The 18,639-nt window shown below is 46.8% G+C and overlaps 2 protein-coding genes across 7 annotated transcripts in view; one reads left to right on the top strand and one right to left on the bottom strand.

Annotated features, from left to right (window-relative positions):
- The window catches only part of MAP3K13 (mitogen-activated protein kinase kinase kinase 13), a 158,258-nt gene extending 154,346 nt beyond the window's left edge, over positions 1 to 3,912 (top strand). For all 4 annotated transcript variants that reach the window (XM_070406647.1, XM_070406650.1, XM_070406648.1 and 1 more), the window contains 2 exons: positions 85 to 382; positions 1,223 to 3,912. In XM_070406647.1, the coding sequence (XP_070262748.1) occupies positions 85 to 382; positions 1,223 to 1,324 (400 nt within the window). In that variant the 3' untranslated portion in view covers positions 1,325 to 3,912. The remainder of the gene's footprint in view (positions 1 to 84; positions 383 to 1,222) is intronic.
- On the bottom strand, positions 3,687 to 17,018 carry TMEM41A (transmembrane protein 41A). 3 transcript variants are annotated; one of them, XR_011470324.1, is made up of 6 exons: positions 16,846 to 17,018; positions 15,205 to 15,358; positions 12,820 to 12,981; positions 12,291 to 12,429; positions 10,326 to 10,710; positions 3,687 to 6,130 (listed from the first exon to the last, which is right to left on the bottom strand). XR_011470324.1 is itself a non-coding variant. In XM_070406652.1 (5 exons), exons 1-5 carry the CDS (start codon positions 16,962 to 16,964, stop codon positions 10,490 to 10,492), a joined length of 795 nt encoding a protein of 264 aa, XP_070262753.1. In that variant the 5' UTR covers positions 16,965 to 17,018; the 3' UTR covers positions 8,595 to 10,489. The 3 variants fall into 3 exon arrangements, 1 of the variants encoding a protein (XP_070262753.1); XR_011470325.1 differs by lacking the exon at positions 3,687 to 6,130 and adding an exon at positions 6,720 to 8,544; XM_070406652.1 differs by lacking the exon at positions 3,687 to 6,130 and having other exon boundaries at positions 8,595 to 10,710.
- Positions 17,019 to 18,639: the final 1,621 nt, after the last annotated feature.

The raw sequence follows: 18,639 nt of genomic DNA, 5'->3' as shown, positions 1-18,639 counted from the left end.
CCTCACCGGGACTGTGATTGATGGACAAAGTAAGGAGGGTGGTGGTTCCCGGGATGAAATTCCTCTGGTTCTTTGTGGTTCTAGGCCCCATCGCTGCATCCGAAGCTGCCAGTCGTATTCAACCTTTAGCTCTGAGAATTTCTCTGTGTCCGATGGCGAGGAGGGAAATACCAGTGACCACTCAAACAGTCCTGATGAGTTTGCTGATAAACTTGAAGGCCGCCTGGCAGAGAGGCTCGATGACCTGCTGTCCCAGACGCCGGAGATTCCCATCGAGATCTCCTCGCATTCAGATGGGCTCTCTGACAAGGAGTGTGCCGTGCGCCGCGTGAAGACGCAGATGTCTCTGGGCAAGCTGTGTGTGGAGCAGCGTGGCTACGAGGTGCGGGCCTCTCCTTTCTTCTCCTCTCGGCACTGTTCCCTTCCTGTAGCTCTTTTGAGTTATGATGTGCTCAGAGTCCTGAGGTCCTTTACAATGATCATTGAGTATATGAGATACAACAACTGCCTCCAAGAAGTAAGTAAAAGTACACAGAGCAACAGAGCTCCTAAAAATGAGGGTAGAGCTCCCAAATGAGGCACAAACATTGAACGGCTCAGGAACCTCCCTTCCAAGATTGAACTCCAACATCACCTCCTCCTGGCCTCATCGCCCAATCTGGTGAAGGGTATGAACGTCCCTCTTCCCTGTCCCCGCTGTCCCCTAATGAGGCTATCATAGCACAGGTACCACTTTAGTTCATGGTCAGTGCTGCCTTTCGAGAGGCAGGATAGCACAGGGGTTGAAATTGTGTCCCCTGGAATCTGACTGCCCAGATCAAACCCCAGCCTTTCCACTTACTTACTGTGTGCTGTTGGGCAAGTCACTTAAATTCTCCATGGGTCAGTTTTCTTATCTGTAAAATGGGTATGGTAACAGCATCTATCTCATGGGGCTGTTGTAAGGATTAAATGGATTAATAATGGGCTCTCTGACAAGGAGTGTGCCGTGCCTGGAACATAGTAGACGCTGTACAGTGTGGTTGTGGTGGTACTGTTATCATGGTCATAATCATTGTCATGAACATCATCTTTACATGTCTTCTTTTTCCGTAAGCCCCACCAGGACAGGACCTAGTCTCATCTTTGTAGCCCAAAGCCTGTCATGTGGGAGGTGTTCCATATATGTTTACTGAGTGGTTGCAAACACGAACTAAGGTTTTATTTTGTCTTGACTTTGTAGAATCCTATGCAGTTTGAAGAATCGGACTGTGACTCTTCAGATGGGGAGTGTTCTGATGCCACAGTGAGGACCAATAAACACTACAGCTCTGCTACTTGGTAATGAGAGGGCACCCATCCTGAAGATGACGTGACAATACTGATGTTTCAGATCCGCCCCACCCCGATTCCTCCCGCTCTCCCCCTGCCTTTTTGTCTGGGAAGAGAGCTGCCCCATCTTTCTTACCCCTAGAAATAAGCTGCAATAACAGGAACATGAGACTTCGCAAATCTCTGGAAAAAAAATATCCAAATGAAACTAAGTCTCACTGAACATTTCAATCAAGAATGGCAGGGATCTATTTTATTGAATATTCTAGCTACTGTAACATTGATATTTATTTTTGTTTGACATTTTAACACTTTGTACTGTAAAGATTGAACTATATATGATAGAGAGAGAGACAATAATTTCTTGCAAAAAAAAAAAAGAGAGAGAAAGGAAGCAAGAAGTGGAATTTAGAAGCAACATTCTTGGTAATTTGTGGGGCCAAGAGGTATTATTATTGCTACTTGAACAGGGGACCAGTTCTTTTGACCATAAGTGACTGAAGAAGAGCCAGAGCAAGACATGTTGAGCATTTTAGAAAACAAAGGACAGCAAAAGAAAAGCAATTCCGGGTAACTTGTGAACAGACCACATTTAAGTTCAACCAGCTTATCCTTTGGGTGATGAAAATTATCTAGAAAAGTTTGGTAACCAGATACTTGCACCCAAGGTCTTTGAGGGCATGTGCTTCCTCTGGGAGGAAAAAAAAACTGTATATGTGAAAACTGGTTTCATTTTTATTTATTTTAAGCAGCATTTAGTTGTGAGACTTATGGATAGAGTCGAATCTTCCTTGACAAACATTTACCTTTTAAATGCTGTCATTGCCATTACCTTGACAAATGTGTGACCTTGACCAACGTGCCATTTCCTCATAGCCATTTCCTTTCCACCTGGTGACCACTTCCTTTAGGAAAAAGGGGAGGGCTGAGAAGAAGAGAAGGATAAGAGAAAAAGGAAACTGACCACAGTGTTAGAAAAGCAAACGTGGAATTTGTAAAAGTACGTTGTCAGAACCTCTCAGTTCCGCTCGTCCAGAAGGTGGAGCTAGCCCTCTGTGGAACCAGGTTGCTTGTCTACTAGAGTCATATTGATTCAAATAGGAGAACAGACTTTGAAGGCAGCTAGGGTGTGTGTGAGTCTGTCCAATGTCCAATCACAAACCATTCCCTTGTTTTTACTTATTAACTCATTCTATCCTGTAAGCTTTAGTGACTGGCTTCCACTATCAGAATAAAGGCAAAATAAGCAAGTTGCAAAAGACACCCCCCACCACAATATCCCAGCACAATAGCATTTTTGTTCAAAGCTGTTTGTGAAAGGTATTTTACTTTTCTTCGGATCAACACAATTTTAAATCATTGGATTTGGGAATTTGTGCAAAGAACAACTGATGCTGAGCAGCAATTGGGAAGATTTTGCCTTTTCCAAAGCATGAGGTCCTTCCTATCCAGGGTCATGGGCTCTGAAAAGCATGCCAAGGTACATCATGGTACCTCAGCTGTAAGCCAATTTTTATGTCGAATTTTATATAAAAACAGATATCGGCCTCGTTCCTGTCTCTGTCTCCAAGATAGATTACTGTCAAACAATGTCTCTAGGCTCAGAATCTGAAGGCGATGGCTAGAGTCTTAGACACGGCATCGTGTTGGACGTTAGGAAAGACTTACACATATTGGCATTAAACCATTCCAGTGCAGGTGGAAATGTTGCCCTCTGCTGGGTTTCACCGATTGCATCAGCCAAAAAGGAAAGGCAGGAGGGAATTGAGAGCAGTTCCTTTTGCTTGTCTGTTCCCTCATTTGTTTACAATTTATGTTGAGGTATTAATTTAAAATTTACTGTCTTTTAATTTATAGCTCTTAAGTAAGATGAAGGAAAATGTCTAACTTATACAGAGAACAGTATTGTTTGCATTAAATTATTCCATTTTGTATACATTCTGTAGCTGGACTACATGAAAGATCTTAAGTTATGGCATTATTATCATTGTTATTTTATTTTATAATAATTATTGTCATTCTCATTTTCTGTCGATCAGAAGGTGTGGTTTACAGTGTAGCACAATGATTGTGTTTATCGCTAACCATGAATTATCGTGAATTTTTATGATTTTTATGAAGGAATGAAAATGAGACTGCCACTTGGGAGCTCTCCAGTATTCATCTGAGGTGCATTCCCTCATTTTCTGTGTGCAACAATCATCTGAGGATGTGTGCTCTGCCCTGGAGCCCAGTGGGCACATGGTGACTTTGACTTGATCGTGGAAGCTCCTGGGTGGGCAGATGACTGAGTGGATGGACAAATAGTTCAAAGGCTGTAATCTTTCTCAAGTTTCTTAAATAAAATCATGAGACTACACTAGAAGCAAAAAGAGAATTATTTAATTCCCTAAGAGGCACAGACATAGAGAATTTCTGCATGGGGCCCATAGGTTAAAGAGTTCCAAGAACTGGTAGCATAGTTTGTCATCTTGTTCCTGCAAGATCCCACAAAACTAACCTGCTTTCTCCTAGTTGGGAGTAGCAGAAAAACTAATATATATATATCATGACATAAAATACCTAGCTGTGATGTCATCCTATAACAAGACTAAAGAAATTCTAGAAAGGCTTGGTCACTTAGCGGCTCTTAGGGCTGGAAAAGTACTACCTTGAAGAGCCCTATTTTGCATCCTCTGACTTCAGACCACACTATACTATGAATCTCTCTGGGTCATTACTTCTGGGAAAAGATAAGCTACAACTCTGTCCGCTTTCTGTCCAACATAAAACACTGACACTTCAGCTGGTCTGGTTCTTGCCCACCTGTGGTGGCAAAAGAGAAACATGACGGTCAATGTCTGTCTTATATCTCCCAGTCACGATCTTCCTAGGAAACCCCCACCTGACACCTCATATTCTTTTTTAAAAAAATATATATTTTATTGATTTTTTTACAGAGAGGAAGGGAGAGGGATAGAAAGTTAAAAACATCAATGAGAGAGAAACATCGATCAGCTGCCTCCTGCACACCCCCTACTGGGGACGTGCCCACAACCAAGGTACATGCCCTTGACCAGAATTGAACCTGGGACCTTTCAGTCCGCAGGCCGATGCTCTATCCACTGAGCCAAACCGGTTAGAGCTGACACCTCATATTCTTAATAAATTTCCTGATTTCCCATCTTGACTGTCTGTCATTACAGTGCCATATACCTATCTGGGATAACTGTATGAGCATGTTAGGGTCATATAAAGCATGGAATCTTCAGTCATTCACTGTATGGTCAGGAGTTTAATAAAGTTCCACATTAAACATTATATTTAATTTTCAGTAGAAGTGACTAGGGCAGCGGTTCTCAACCTGTGGGTCACGACCCCTTTGGGGGTTGAGCAACCCTTTCACAAGGGTTGCCTAAGACCATCGGAAAACACATATATAATTACATATTGTTTTTGTGATTAACCACTATGCTTTAATTATGTTCAATTTGTAACAATGAAATTTGGGGTCACCACAACATGAGGAACTGTATTAAAGGGTCGCGGCATTAGGAAGGTTGAGAACCACTAGACTAGGGGCTTCAGAGAACAGTGTCTTTAGGTCAGAAAGAGAACTGCCTTCTCTATCCCAGCCTTGCCCCTTATTGCCTGCCTGAGGTCCCAGGACAATTTTGAGTTGGTGTGTTTGAGAACTCTTCTGAAGAGCATTGAATCAAGAGCTCAGGAAATTTAAAAACTAATTCTTCAGGCCTAATGACTATGAACCTCACAGGACTGTGATTTCAAGCTTCATTGTTGATCGAAAGTTTAACCCCCTTAGGATGAATGTCCACATTCATTTAGCATCTGTTTTTGACTGCAAGATAATGCGTTTTAATTTGGGTTGCAGATGGGCATTTGTTTCTGATTTCCATCTATTTCTAGATCATGTCTTCTGAATAACAATTCCTCTTCAAATTGCTTAGCAGATGTTGAGGTATTTTGGTTAAAAACAAGGCTGATGGAGTGCTGGCTGCGTAGGGCAAAGGGTGCATTTGGGGGTGTGGCACCAGGTACTGCAGGTTCCAGTCTCCACAGAACCTGAGGCTCGGCTGGGAAGGGGCCCATGGCAGAAGGTGAGCCCTCTTGTCATGCATACTTGTTTCTTACAAACTAAGGTTCACAGTCTACTCAGCTCTAGAACAGAAACGTATAGGTTAAGCCGTCCTAGTGCCACTAGCATTTTGCAGCTACACATGTAAAGCTCTAGGAAGCTTTTCTCACGTTCCAGAAGGGGCAGGGATTGGTAGCCGTGTTAACCTTTAGCCTCCTTAGTGCCCTGTCACAGGAGGACACTGCTTGAGGCAGGTGCTAGGAGGGGAGCTAGGGAAAGGTCATCTTATTGTCTTCAGGGAACCCCACTCCCCACCATTTCTCTTTTCTCAATGCTGGTAAAAGGTGTGTTTTCAAGGCTGCCCAGCCACACTTTGCTCCATCCCCCGCATGTTGAACCTTTGCACATTGACAGGTTTGTGGAAGTAGAGGCTAGTGCATAGCAGCGAGTGTCAGGGAAGATGCGCTTGGTTCAGTTACCTGAACGGCACTAATGAAGCTCTTTACAAGGCCTGGGAGTCCCAGGCTACCTGTTCAATGTTTTGTGCTTTGTCAGACCGTGCAAGCAAGCCTCTTTGTCAGGGTGGGTCAGATGTCCTTGAGCTGGACCACACCTGAAGAAGTCTTGTCCTCACTGGCTGGTGGGCAGGACTCCTGAGAATGGTTTTAGTCCTGTAGAATCAGGAGCAGCCAGATGATGCTGAGTTGATGTCATTGCTGCAAACTTCTCTCTCTTCCTGAAAAACTAAGAATGTGGAGTTTAAGGGGGGGGGAAAGAATTTTTTTTAAATAAACCTGGCTGGAGAGTTATAAATAAATAAACAAACAAATAAATAAATAAGTTGCTTAGCAGAGAAACTAAGAAGCCTGCATCCACGTTGAAATTATAATAGGCTTTAAAATTTAGATCTATTTGGAGGATGTGGGGAGCACCTACTCAGAAAAAAGAAGTCGCTAGCTCTGTTGTAAGATGATCTGGAATGGCCTACTTGAAGTTCAGATATTTTAAAAGTTCAGTATCAACAAATCCATTCTTCAAGAGTTAAGGATATTTTTAGTACTAGACATCCATTTCAGGGATTCTTTGTGCTAAATTTCCCTCTTGCCCTAAATAATGGATTTTATGGTTTGGGGTTTTCCTGGTACCAAGCAATTTTAAAAGCCCGCCCACTGTGGAGCACTGACATCCTTTCAGTGTAAGTGCATTCTTATTGATCAAGTAATTTACTCTTGTTCCCCTGTCCCCTTATGTCTCATTTGTTTCCCCTTAAAATGTTCCTGCTTGAAGTTCCTGGAACTGAATTCTCCAAAATGGAACATAATACTTGGAAACCTAGGAATTCCCACTCTGCTCTGCAGTAGTGCGCTATTTTGTTTTGCCACTAAGCCAGAAACCAAAATACCACCACCTACAATCTATACTCTAAACACCCAAGACCAACATTATTCACTGCTCACCATGTTCAGAGCCTCTTACAACACAGCACGGGGAACAACTACCACTTGTTAGAACGGCTGTGCAGGGAGAGATGTTTACCATCCCGGCTCTAAGCTCATAATTAGTTTCCTAACAGTGGTTTGAGATCTGGCGTTAGCCCCGACGGGAAAATGACAGGTCACACCAGTGTTCTCCTTATGGACCCCACCCTATGGGTCTCAGGGGGCAGCACCATCGGCTGGAAAAGGCCACCTGCCTCCACCCCTGCCCTTTGGGACTACAATTCCAATTGAATCATCCTCAATTGCTGACAAATTGAATTCCAAAATGTGTCTCTTCACTCACTTTATTTCATTGTGTTAAATAAGCATGTTCCTCCCTCACCTTCTATACACACTTAATATGTTAAATCCCAGTTACTAAAGTATCAAAACAATGTGACCTTGACTTGAATTTAGTGCCTTTCCAGGTCGCAAGATTTTCCTTCCTTGCAGATTTCATAGAATAAATGTCCTAGTATATTCACACCACCAATGTTACCAACAGACTAGCACACAAGAATCACATTAGTCTGCTTGTTTGCATGTTACAGCCAATAGTGCAAGCACCTATTCAAACTGAGTGAACTAGACTGCTGAGTAGAGGACCCCTGTGGAAACTGGAACACTTCTCTGGGACAGGTGGCAGAAGAGGGGAGCTCTGCAATCACTTCTCTGAGAAAGAGGGTTACCCCAAAGAAGTTAGGGCTTTGACTAACTGTCAACATGACCAGAGCATGATGGCAGGATTTCACACGATGGCAAGGCCACTGTAAGGAAACTCCTGGCAGAATCACAGACCTACTCTCCAGCCACTTCACAGCACCAGGGAATGCTGGTTCCTGGCTGCTGCCCAGTGGCCAAGCAGGCAGGGTCCTCCAATGGTTGCCTGGAGGAGGGAACCCCAATCAGAGTGCACATGCTATTAGGAAGACATCCCTTACTGACTATGTCACCCAGAGGGCTCTTCTGACTCTGGAAGTGGGAAGACTCACTTCGATTCTTTATTGCAATAATCTGAGTTCCCTATCAGTTTGGAGCAAATTAACTTCTTTTTTGTGGTCAGGTCTCAAAATGAACCCCCTCATCTGTTTCCTTGTGGTTGCAGTCCTGTTAGTTCCTCTACACCTTGTTGGTTTGATGCCAGCTCGCTTTGCACCAAACAATTGTATAGCAATGGGAACAAGAGCGACTATCAAAGCAAACAAATGCACGGAATTAAACAAAAAGTGTACTTCGCTGTTTTTTGGTCGTCTTTTCCTAAAGGTACTGGTTGTCTCCTGAGAGCCACCTTCACAAATCTCAGCATGTCAGAACTTGGGCAAAGGAGGATGTCACACGACTGGGTTTCCTGCAGCCAGGAAAAGCAACTGATGGCAAAGCCAGTCTCTGTGGCTCTTGTTGGACACATCACAGAAGGAAGAGAGCACCGCTGCTTTGTTATAGTCTCTTCTTGGTTAGTCTGTCATCGCCTAGACAGGCACTCTGCTTCATCCCTCTGGTTTCCCTGCTGCCCACCTTATAGTCAGTAAGTGTTACTAGTTACCCCACTATCAAGTGAGCAGAGAGAGGGGAACGGTGAAAATGAGAGTGTGGCTTCTAAAAAACAATGTTGGTAAAAGGCCCGAGAGTGGAGAGCTGGAACACCGTTTTGGACTGATTCTGAGCCAATCCTGTCTCCCACTGGCGAGGGAAATTGAAAGTTAGCAACATGTACAAACACATACCACACAGAGCATTTATAGCCTTTATTTGGGAGCTTGCTTTGCCTGTAAACTCACAGCCGATAAGGCACATTGTTGCAAAATCATGGGGGATGAGGGAGAGAGGGTCCTGGTAAAGGACAAAGTGGGACAGCGTCCTGGTCCTCCCTCCCTCCCCTACTCCAGGAGCAAAAAGCCACAGGTTTCCAAGTCCAGGCGGCCTCCTCTTCGCCCCAACCCTTGTTATCAAGCTTCTTTTAAAGCAACACATCTTTAAAAATTAAGTTCTTCTGTTTTTGTTTTGTTTTGTTTCTTTATCATACGAGTCCAAAAAACAATGCTTGGGAATTCATTCTCAAGAATTCATGTAGAACAGGTGGCCTAGATCAGGGGTCCTCAAACTTTTTTAAACAGGGGACCAGTTCACTGTCCCTCAGACCGCTGGAGGGCCGGACTATAGTTTAAAAAAAAAAACTACGTACAAATTCCTATGCACACTGCACATATCTTATTTTGAAGTAAAAAAACAAAACGGAAACAAACACAATATTTGTATTTGCATGTGGCCTTCGGGCCGTAGTTTGAGGACCCCTGGCCTAGATTAAAGCCCTGGCAAGATTCTTGGCCAACCCAAATCCAAAACCCAGCAGACAATGCACAAGCGCACCAATCTGGTGAGAAATGAGGAGTTACTCCTGTCGGGTACAGGGTCCCAGAGCTGGTCAGTTTAGGAGCCAAGCTCCTTCTGTCCTTGGAAGAATGAAACCAGGGCTGTGCCAATGCAGTACTGCTGCGCTAGGAAGCAACGACAGCTGCAGACAATCCAAACACACACTAGAAACCCCAAACCAAGTTTTCCTCTTAGAATTAAAAGATAAAATATCATTATTCCGCCGAAACCGGTTTGGCTCGGTGGGTGGAGTGTCGGCCTGCGGATTGAGGGGTCCCGGGTTCGATTCCGGTCAGGGGCATGTGCGTTGGTTGCGGGCACATCCCCAGTGGGAGATGTGCAGGAGGCAGCTGGTCGATGTTTCTCTCTCATCGATGTTTCTAGCTCTCTGTCCCTCTCCCTTCCTCTCTGTAAAAAGTCAATAAAATATATTTTAAAAAAAAAATATCATTATTCCTCAGTTATTCTTGGCAAATGACAAATTGAGAAACATTCAGAGGGCAAAATCTGGGGGTACTGCACCCATTCTCCTAGCAGGAGGGAGAAGGGGCTCCCACACAGAAAGCACAGATTAGAAAATGTACTGATGGTCATTTGGTTCAGGGGAGTCAAGGGCCCTGCGCTGTCCGGAGGGATGCGAGTTTCTCCAGCGCGTATCCATGGCATACAGAGTGTGCTCGATTCATATTTAATCATCTGTCTGCAACCAAGAGGAAGCCTGACATACATGGCAACCTCGGGGTGTCTGAACACAAAGCGCATCGCAGAAGTCACTGTGCACTTGAACTGTACACAGACGTTCTCAGCAGCTTCTTTCCCTTGGCTTATGGAAGAGGTAGGTCATCCGCAAAGAAGAACAGAAGGAACACCTGTCACTACAGCCTATCACTTTGCAAAAGAGGCACTCTGGACAAGGACAGTCGGCATCCTCTCCCAAGGCAGCTCTGGGCTTGGCAAGAGGCAAATAAATACAAGACTATCCTGAGCTCCCTGTTACTCGATAAAATATAACCAGGGTTTTCTGAGCAGCTATCCAGTTCACAGAGTGTCCTACTGAACCAGGGCTGCTTTGAGAACCTGAAGTAACTCACCTTCTACAGCACAGTGTCCTTCATGACGAGACACTGCGCCCGGATGAATACTGTCCAAGCCACCCGTTGAGGGTAATTAAAAAACAAGGAAGGGCTGTAGAGGACCACACCCATGACACACAGAAGCAGTAGAGTCCAGGGACACACAACCAAAACAATCCAGATCACATGGCCTTTCTGCTGTTTAGATGATTGGCATTGCTTGTTTCATTCAAATGCAGGTCTTTCTGACTGAACTTTTTTATGAGGGTTCCAGGAACTAAGGCCACCAGAGCGATGGCCAGCAGCTTCAAGACAGTTTCCCAGGAGAAAAGAGCATCCAGAGAGGTAAGGGTTGACAGGATGGAGCCTGTCTGCACACAGATGAAGTTGTAGGGGATTAAACCTGGAAGAAGAAAAGGAAAAAGAAGAACATTAACTGTTCAGAAATGTCACCATGAATTCACAGCTCTTAACTCCTAAACATATTACCCTCTCCCTTCTTTTCTACTTTCTCCCTCCTTTCTTCACTTCCCACATACACCTGCCTTATTTAACAAAAGGGCTTGAGATGGTTTACAAAAATACATACACTACAATAAGATTAAACAGATGTTAACAGGAAAAACACAATGAGTGAAGAAAAAAATAAGGGAGTAAAGTTAGGACAAAAATGCATAAGGATCACCCACTTGCTAGAGGTGGGCCCCAAATTCGGTTCTGAGCAGCCAAGAGCCAAGTAAGGAGCAGCACCAGCATGATGAGACCTACAGTACACATAACATAAAAACCACCGTGTTCTCTTCATGGTCTACACTGTTTCTAAGGGGTGATCAAGTTCATTGGACCCCAAAAGTGTGAGTGGCAGCTAGACAGGCTGGTGACAACAATCTCCTGGTGAAGTGAACAAAAACATATCCTAGGGCTCCAGCCCAGAGATTCTGGTTACCTGGGTCTAAGAGAGCATCAGGAACCTGCAGTTTAAAAGCCTCTCCACTCTGATTGGCTTGAGACCCCCTGATGAACCAGCCCTCTCCCACAGCTGATCATAGATCTCAAGATCACAGACCACTCAAGGTTGCACAGCTTGTCAGAGGGGAGACTGGAGCTCTGGTCTCCAGAGTCCTTCTGACCTTTGTGCCACCTGGGTAATTACAGGCTGCTACCCGAGGCACTGAGGCACTCTGTCTGAAAGCTGATATGACCAGAATTAACTGTGGTTGATTTTGCTTCGTTTTAAGATCTCAATTTCTCTCAAGAATCCCCTATTAATAGCAGCTGCTCAACCACAGATTTGTTTTGTTTGACCTAGAAGCCCTGAGTATTCTTTCCATCCACACTCTAAAGAAGGTTTAAGCGAGGCAATCCTTGCCTTAAGCTTAAAGAAAATGGTTTATTTCCAGGAGAAAATAAGTCACTGACTTAATAGGGTGTTAGCACGTTAGCGTTCTGATAAAGGTGGTCTATGGCCTACACATTGAGAAACACTGCTCTTGCCCCTCATCTGGCCATGGGGCCCAAGGAGGCAAAGCAGCCTGCTGGAGGTCACACATCTGTCAGGAGGCAGGAAGGAACTCCAGTGGTACCTGCTCTTCCTAAGGCACATCTTAATTAAACAGGGGCCAAAGCCAAAGCCAGACAGGATGTCCGCTGCTCTTGTTCCTTTTTTCTGCCCACATACCTTCCTTCCAACCCTGCTTCTCCTGCTAGTATTTCCTGAGCACCTAGCATGGGCCAAGTCGTGTGCTTTATACATTATCCTCTAACCCAATGTCTTGCACAGAGCTTGGCACACCATAGGCACTAAATACAGTTGTAGGATGAACAGTCCAATTTTTTCTGAAAGTCTTTTTCTGAGGTTTCTTGTTCAAGCCTGAGTAGATTTGACATCAGGATTTTAGTGAACACCTGAAGATGCTCTTCATGGGCCTCAGATGCAGATGCAGGCACAACTCTGAAGACTCACTCACTCCAAAAGCTTCTTACCAATAAGCACAGAGAAGAAGAACTGCCCAATGGGGATGTTCAGAATCGGGGATGAGAGGTTCAAGAACCAGTTTGGTGTCATGGGGAAAAGTCTCAAAAACAGTAAGAAAAAAAACAAGCTGTTTCTGTTCTCCTCCACCTGTAGCCAAAGAAGACAAGGCCATTAGGAAGCAGAAAGCATTTCCAGATGTTGAAAATCTGTTAGTGCCAGGCACTGTTCTAGATACTTTATATATTCTGTCCCCAAACCTCCCAACAACCCCCCGGGTAGAGACTGTTTTCCTTGTTTTTAAAACAGAGGTACCTGAGGCTCAGAGAAGTCAGGAATTTGCCTCAAGTCCCAGAGCTGCTAATGATGGAGCTGGGATTTGATCTCAGGTCTGTGCCTCTTGGAGACACCAAAAGAACCCCTAGGACTCCCAGAAGCAGGCGGAGGAACACGGTGGGAAATCCCTGCCCCTCACCCCCGCCCCCAGGTCCCTGAGGTGACTATGGGAGCCCAGCACTCAGACGTACCCCTGCCCCTTACCTTGCTCTGCAGCAGGGCCACTTTATCAGGAAAGTAGGAGACCACCAGTTGTTTGCCAAACATACTGGAAAGCAGGTAGCAGCACGTGGCACCCACCGAAGTCAACACACAGCACAGCAGAAGCCCCAGCCACGGCCCAAACAAAGCACCTGCTAAAACGTTCTGCAAAGAAAACAAATCCTCAGCCACCAGCACATCTGGCAGCTACCAGTCCCGGAGGCCGAGTCGTGAGTTCCCTCCACCCTTCTGGCCCAAACCCAACTCCCATTTTAAAGAAGTGAGTGAAAAGTGATGAAAGAGCTGAGAACTACAACTCTGGCTTTGTGCTCTTCACCTTTAAACCAGGGATGAGGATTAAGACCTCAGAAGGCAGGAAGAATTAAAAGACAAAACAGGAGTATACAGCACCCAGCCTGCCGTGTACATCCTGCAAACACGGATGCTCCGAGAAGGCAGAACTGAAACTCACAAGTTATTTTTACCCCTTTATATGAACACAAATAATGGATTTTTCCTCAGTAAGACCACACAAGCTATATAAAATGTCTTGTTTCTATGTGGTATGCTAATACTTGGTGGGAGGGGGGGTGTGGGTGGGGGTGGTTCATGTTGACCAGAGATCTAGGTGACACTCAAAAAAGTCTTAGATTAACAAAAATGATAAAGTGAGCTGATACTTCCTAAATGTAATTTGGTTGGTTAACATCATCCTGCCAAATGTGGGATACAAGACAGAAAGTAAAAGGGGCCTGGCTGGCATGGCTCAGTGATTGAGCGTCAGCCTATGAACCGGGAGGTCAGGGTTCTATTCTCAATCAGGGCACAGGCCCAGGTGGCTCGATCTCCAGTAGGGGGCATGCAAGAGGCAGCCAATTGACGATTCTCTCATCATTGATGTTTCTATCTCTCTCCGTCTCCCTTCCTCTCTGAAATCAATAAAAATATATATTTTTTAAAAAGTAAAAGGGGAATGTGGAAGTGAGGAGGTGAGGGTCTACTGAGCACGTACATGTGTTATGCTTGACTACATGTCTTATTTAATCCTCACTATGACCCTGTGTCATATGCTATCCTTACCCCATTCTATGGGTGAGAGATTAAGTATCGTGCCCAAGATCACACTAGGCACAGACGAGATCCAGGTGGCAGCTGGCTCTTTGCCCTAATGAGGGATCAGCTCAAGTGGCAAGGCAGGTACCCAAACTCCACACACCTCCCCCGCCTCTCTTGGCATGGACACATTTGTTTTCCTTCCAGTTTCCAACGAAGAAACTGCTTAAGCAGACCCAGCCTAAGCCTGTAGTAGCGAAAAGAGGCTGGGGCAGGAGAGAGAGAAGCAGGCTATCCTGCTCCATCACTCAGTCATTCAACAAGTGCTTGAGTGCCACTGCGTGCCAGGCCCGATCACCATGCCAGCCACTCTACACCTACTCTTCCCACGCAACAACCCTAGGGGTTACATAGAAGTATCCTGTTTTATGGACAAGGAAACAGGGCAGGGGAGGTTAAATGGCTTGCCCAAGGTTGCATAGCTGGGATTCAAACCAACCCCATGCCTATAGATATAAAATGCTGCTGGGAGGAGAGCACAGAGTCTTCTGTATAAACTGAGATGGCAACTGATGAGAAGCATCCGATAGCCGGAGAACGAGCTCGGGACTAAGACTGTGGCTGGAAAATCAGAATGACTTGTTCTCTCCACATCAGAGAAACTTCCCGATCCTCCATCGCCTAACATCACCACAAACAACTTGCATTTGTTCATTAAACACTTACGAAGACACCTCCCTATGTCAGGCAAAGGAATACAAGTGCTGAGAATAAGAAACAGGTCCTATCCTCAAGGAACTCAGGAACTCAGAGACAAAAAACAGATTGGGGGAGGGGGGGAGTGGCCTCAATCAGAGGGACTTGGGCCCCCCGAAAACAGATTGTTTTTTGAAAAGTCAAAAGCAGTGCCAAAATGCAGAACATCCTGGGGGCTGTGAGGAGGAAGAGTTGACCCAGCCCAGGGTACATCTGTGTGTCTCCCAAGGACAGAGCGCCATGGCTCTTGATGCCTCCGAAACAAAGGCAGCAAACCTGAGAGGAAAGGCAGGCCCTGGAGCTGAGCAGAAGCAGGTGCAGCTCCCAGCCCTACCCCCTCCTCCTCTTGTCCCCTTGGACAGTAACGTAACTTCTCCCCACACGATGAGGCTGTTGGGAGCATTAAATAAGGTCATGCAGGTAAAACAACTAGGACAGTGCCTGCCCCAGGAGAAGCTGTCCAAACAGGGTAGTCACGGTAGTCTGTCCTCTGAACTGTGTGATTTGCAGCCTAAGGACCCCCCTACAGAGACAGAAGGAGGCTTCCTGACAGGCACAGAAGGAGGACAGGGCACTGACCAGGAAGCTGGAGCCGGGGATGGCAAAGCACTGTTTGTAGAGGTAGGCACTGCAGAAGAGCAGGAACACGTAGGCCTGGTGCTCCCTCCGGTAGTCTCGAAGGACCTCGGAGAGCTCCCGCAGCTCAGCCAAGTCGGAGGGGAACCACAGGGACCTGGGGATTTGGAAAAGCAGATGGAAACGGTGAGTCCAGATCAGCCCAGGACCTATGAAAGTTACTCAATGTGTCGTCTTATAAATGTGCTCATCTTCTGGTCTGCTGAGAATATACACATGCTGGGAGCTCCAGATGGTGGGTGACCTGATACAACACAGCAGAGCGGACAGAAGAGCCCTGGTGTGGAAGCAAGGGAGATGGGTCAGCACCTGGACTCTGCTGCTGTCCAGCTGTGTGATCTTGGGCTAGTCCCTCGGCTCGGTTTCCTTATCTGAAAAGGAGGCTCAGTGTTGGATAATCACTAAGTTCCCTTTCACCTCTCAGGTTTTACGGTCTATTCTTAAGAAGCAAATGGATAAATTTCCAGGCAAAGACTAAACGTCCTAAAATGCCTTCCTTTCAAGGAGCACCCCCTCCTCCCCAAACTTTAGGCCAAGGACAAGTCAATCTTCCCACTGCTCCTGAGTTACTAGTTAAAAGGACTGTTTTATCAGACAGTAACACGCCAACTAAAGATTCCCTGGGAACGTCTATTTGTCCTGCACCATAAACATAACCTTCTTGATGATACGTCAGCCTGGAAACCAATCCTTTCAAAGAGCCTGCCTTTTCACCCTGATCTTTATCTGGTCCAGGGTGCACTCTGAGTCCTGTACAAGGGTTACAGAGTAAAGGCTACTTTGCGGCTGCCACCTGAGCAACCCTTGAATCCATCCATGATCAATTATTAGCAAACCCTCCTCGTCCTCAGAAAAATGTTTCTCTTAGCGCATCTGACACCCACAGCAAAGCCCTCTCAGCTAGAGCAAAAGGGTGCAGTAACTGAAAACAACTGTCCTAATATTCGAATATCAGGAACATCCTACACGCAAGGCTGTGCCAGGCGTACGCCCACGAAATTTACAAACAGCAGCTCTTCCCACAAACCAGCCCGGCGGGTATCACACCGCCTCCTGCCTCGTCCGGGCGGCAATGAGACACGGAAAGGTAGAGACAGTCAGGAAGAGGGCGGACCCGATCATCAATCCCTGAATAACCTAAAGTCCACGTTTCGGCTGAAGGCCGAATGCCTTCCAGCCCCCAGGGTGGACCTAAGTGAGGTGGGAGGCTGAGAGCAGTCGTGAAGGGGCTGCGGGTGCAAACGGGTGAGGGTCGGCTGCGCACGGGGGTGAGGGCTGAGTGTGAACGCGGTGGGAACGCGAACGGCAGGCGAGGCCACGGCGTGAACAGAGGCGCGAGCGGGCTCCGCCGGGGAAAGTGCCGCGTTTCTCTCCGCAAGTCACCAGCCCGCGGCACCGGCGGGGCCCGCAGCGCGCAGGTCCCAGCCGCCGGCCGGCCCGAGACCAGACCCCTATCGCCTGTGCTGGAACCCCAAATCCCGGCCCCGTCGCCCCCGATCCCAGAACCCGAGTCTCAGATTCCCAGACCCCATCCCCGAAACTGTCTCGCTTCCTCTGACCCGAACCCCGGTCCCCGCCACGCACCTGCCTTCAGCGTCCTCGGCGGAGCCCCGTGTCGGCGCGCGGGGCAGCTGTGTCGACAGCAAGTACAAGGCGAAGGTGCAGCCGACGAAGACCAGGAGCAGGAGGAGCAGGGGGCGCATCTCGGCGCCCGCACCCGGACCCGCCGGCTGCGAGGAGCCTGGAGGCAGCGCCCGCACCGCGCCGCGCGCAGCCGGAGCCCGGGGACCGCGTTCACCGACGGACCGAGGCGGGGCCCGCGCCAAGCCCCGCCCCCAGACCGAGGACCCGCCCCCAGGCCCAGACTCCGCCCCCAAGCTGAGCGCCCCCCCCCCGCCCCAGGCCCCGCCCCGGCCCAGACTCCGCCCCTGGCGCTGGGCCAAGATTCCAGCGGAAGCCTAGCCTAGCCCCTCTCCGCTCGTCTGCCTCTTTCCTCTCTTGACACGTTTATCTCTGTCTCTGTCTCCGCTTATTTGTAGGCTCTCTGCCAGGCCTGGGGACGTCCAGAGGCGAATCACGAGCCCTGCCCACAGCGAGCTTGCAGTCTAGGGTTCAAGACAGTATTGTCCACAATTAGCGGTAACACATGCTAATGCAGCCAGGTGAAAGCAGGGACTCCGGTGAGAAGGTCACAGTGACCTCGGAAATGATCAGAATTACCTTTTATTGATGCCTGCTATCATCCTCACAACAAGGTTGGTATTTTTGTCTTTATTTAACAGACGAAAACTGAATCTCAGGAGGATTGACATCCCCCCAAAGAAAAGATTAGAATCCAAGTCAACGTGGGTCCTAAACTAGTGGCCCAATGCTGCGTGGATGAGGCGGTGGGGCTTCAATGTACCTTAAAAGTTGAGCAAGATTTTCCACATCAGACAAAGAGAGAGAGAGGTGGGGGCCCAAGTAAGGCACCAGGGTCCGGGTTCAGTGAAATCTAAGGTGTATGAAAATGAGGGAGAAGTTAGGGACAAACTGGAAAGCATTGAAAGGCAGGCAGGCTAAGAAATTGTGTGTTTTTTTTTTAATATTGTACATGGTGAGGCACCAGCAGAAGTGGTTCAGCAAGAGAATGATTCCGTCCCTGTGTTAGGATTCGAATACGTTGAGTTGATAGTTGCAGCTGTCCTGATGATAGAGGATGCAGGCCTGAGCCAGGACCACAGCAGTGGGGATGAAGGAAGGAAGGGAGATGGACAGGCTGGGAGTTGAGTTGGTAGAGCATATGACTGATTAAATGGAGCAGGGGCAGAGAGGATTCCAGAATGTCTCAAGCCTGGACAGAAAAAAATATCCTTGTCTTATCACCCAAAGCATCTTTTAGGCCAAATAGGGAGCACCTGTCAGAATTCAAAATGTACAAAGTCCTTGCAATTCTGCATCCAGGAATTTAACCTGTAGATATTCCCCTCAATAGACAAACACGTATGTCCAAAGGTATTCTTCTCAGCTTTGCTTTGATATGAAGAGATTGGGAACAACCTAAATGTCCCTCAGTTGGGGACCAGCTAGGTTAACTGTGGTATAGTGTTACAGTAATAAGTTTAGTTAGTATAAGATAGTATAATCAAATTTCATTTCTTTATTAGAGTGAATTTTAAACTTTACTTAGAAGTGAAACTTAACTTGTGTGTGTGTGTGTGAGACCCTGATAAGTAACTTGTAATGCCCTGCAAGCTAACTCCTGACCAATAACTCCCAGCATGTTAACTCCTTATAAGAAACTTGCAACCTCCTGCGTGTGCATCCTGATAAGCCCAGAAGGCCACTGGAACACACTGGCCAGAGACACTGAAGAAGCCTGTTATAGTAATAAGTTTA

The sequence above is a fragment of the Myotis yumanensis genome, unplaced genomic scaffold, assembly GCF_028538775.1.
Source record: "Myotis yumanensis isolate MYYU_CA2020_CCGP unplaced genomic scaffold, mMyoYum1.0.hap1 SCAF_2, whole genome shotgun sequence".
In the NCBI taxonomy this organism is placed as follows: Eukaryota; Metazoa; Chordata; class Mammalia; order Chiroptera; family Vespertilionidae; genus Myotis; species Myotis yumanensis.
This window is presented reverse-complemented; position numbering and strand designations above follow the sequence as displayed.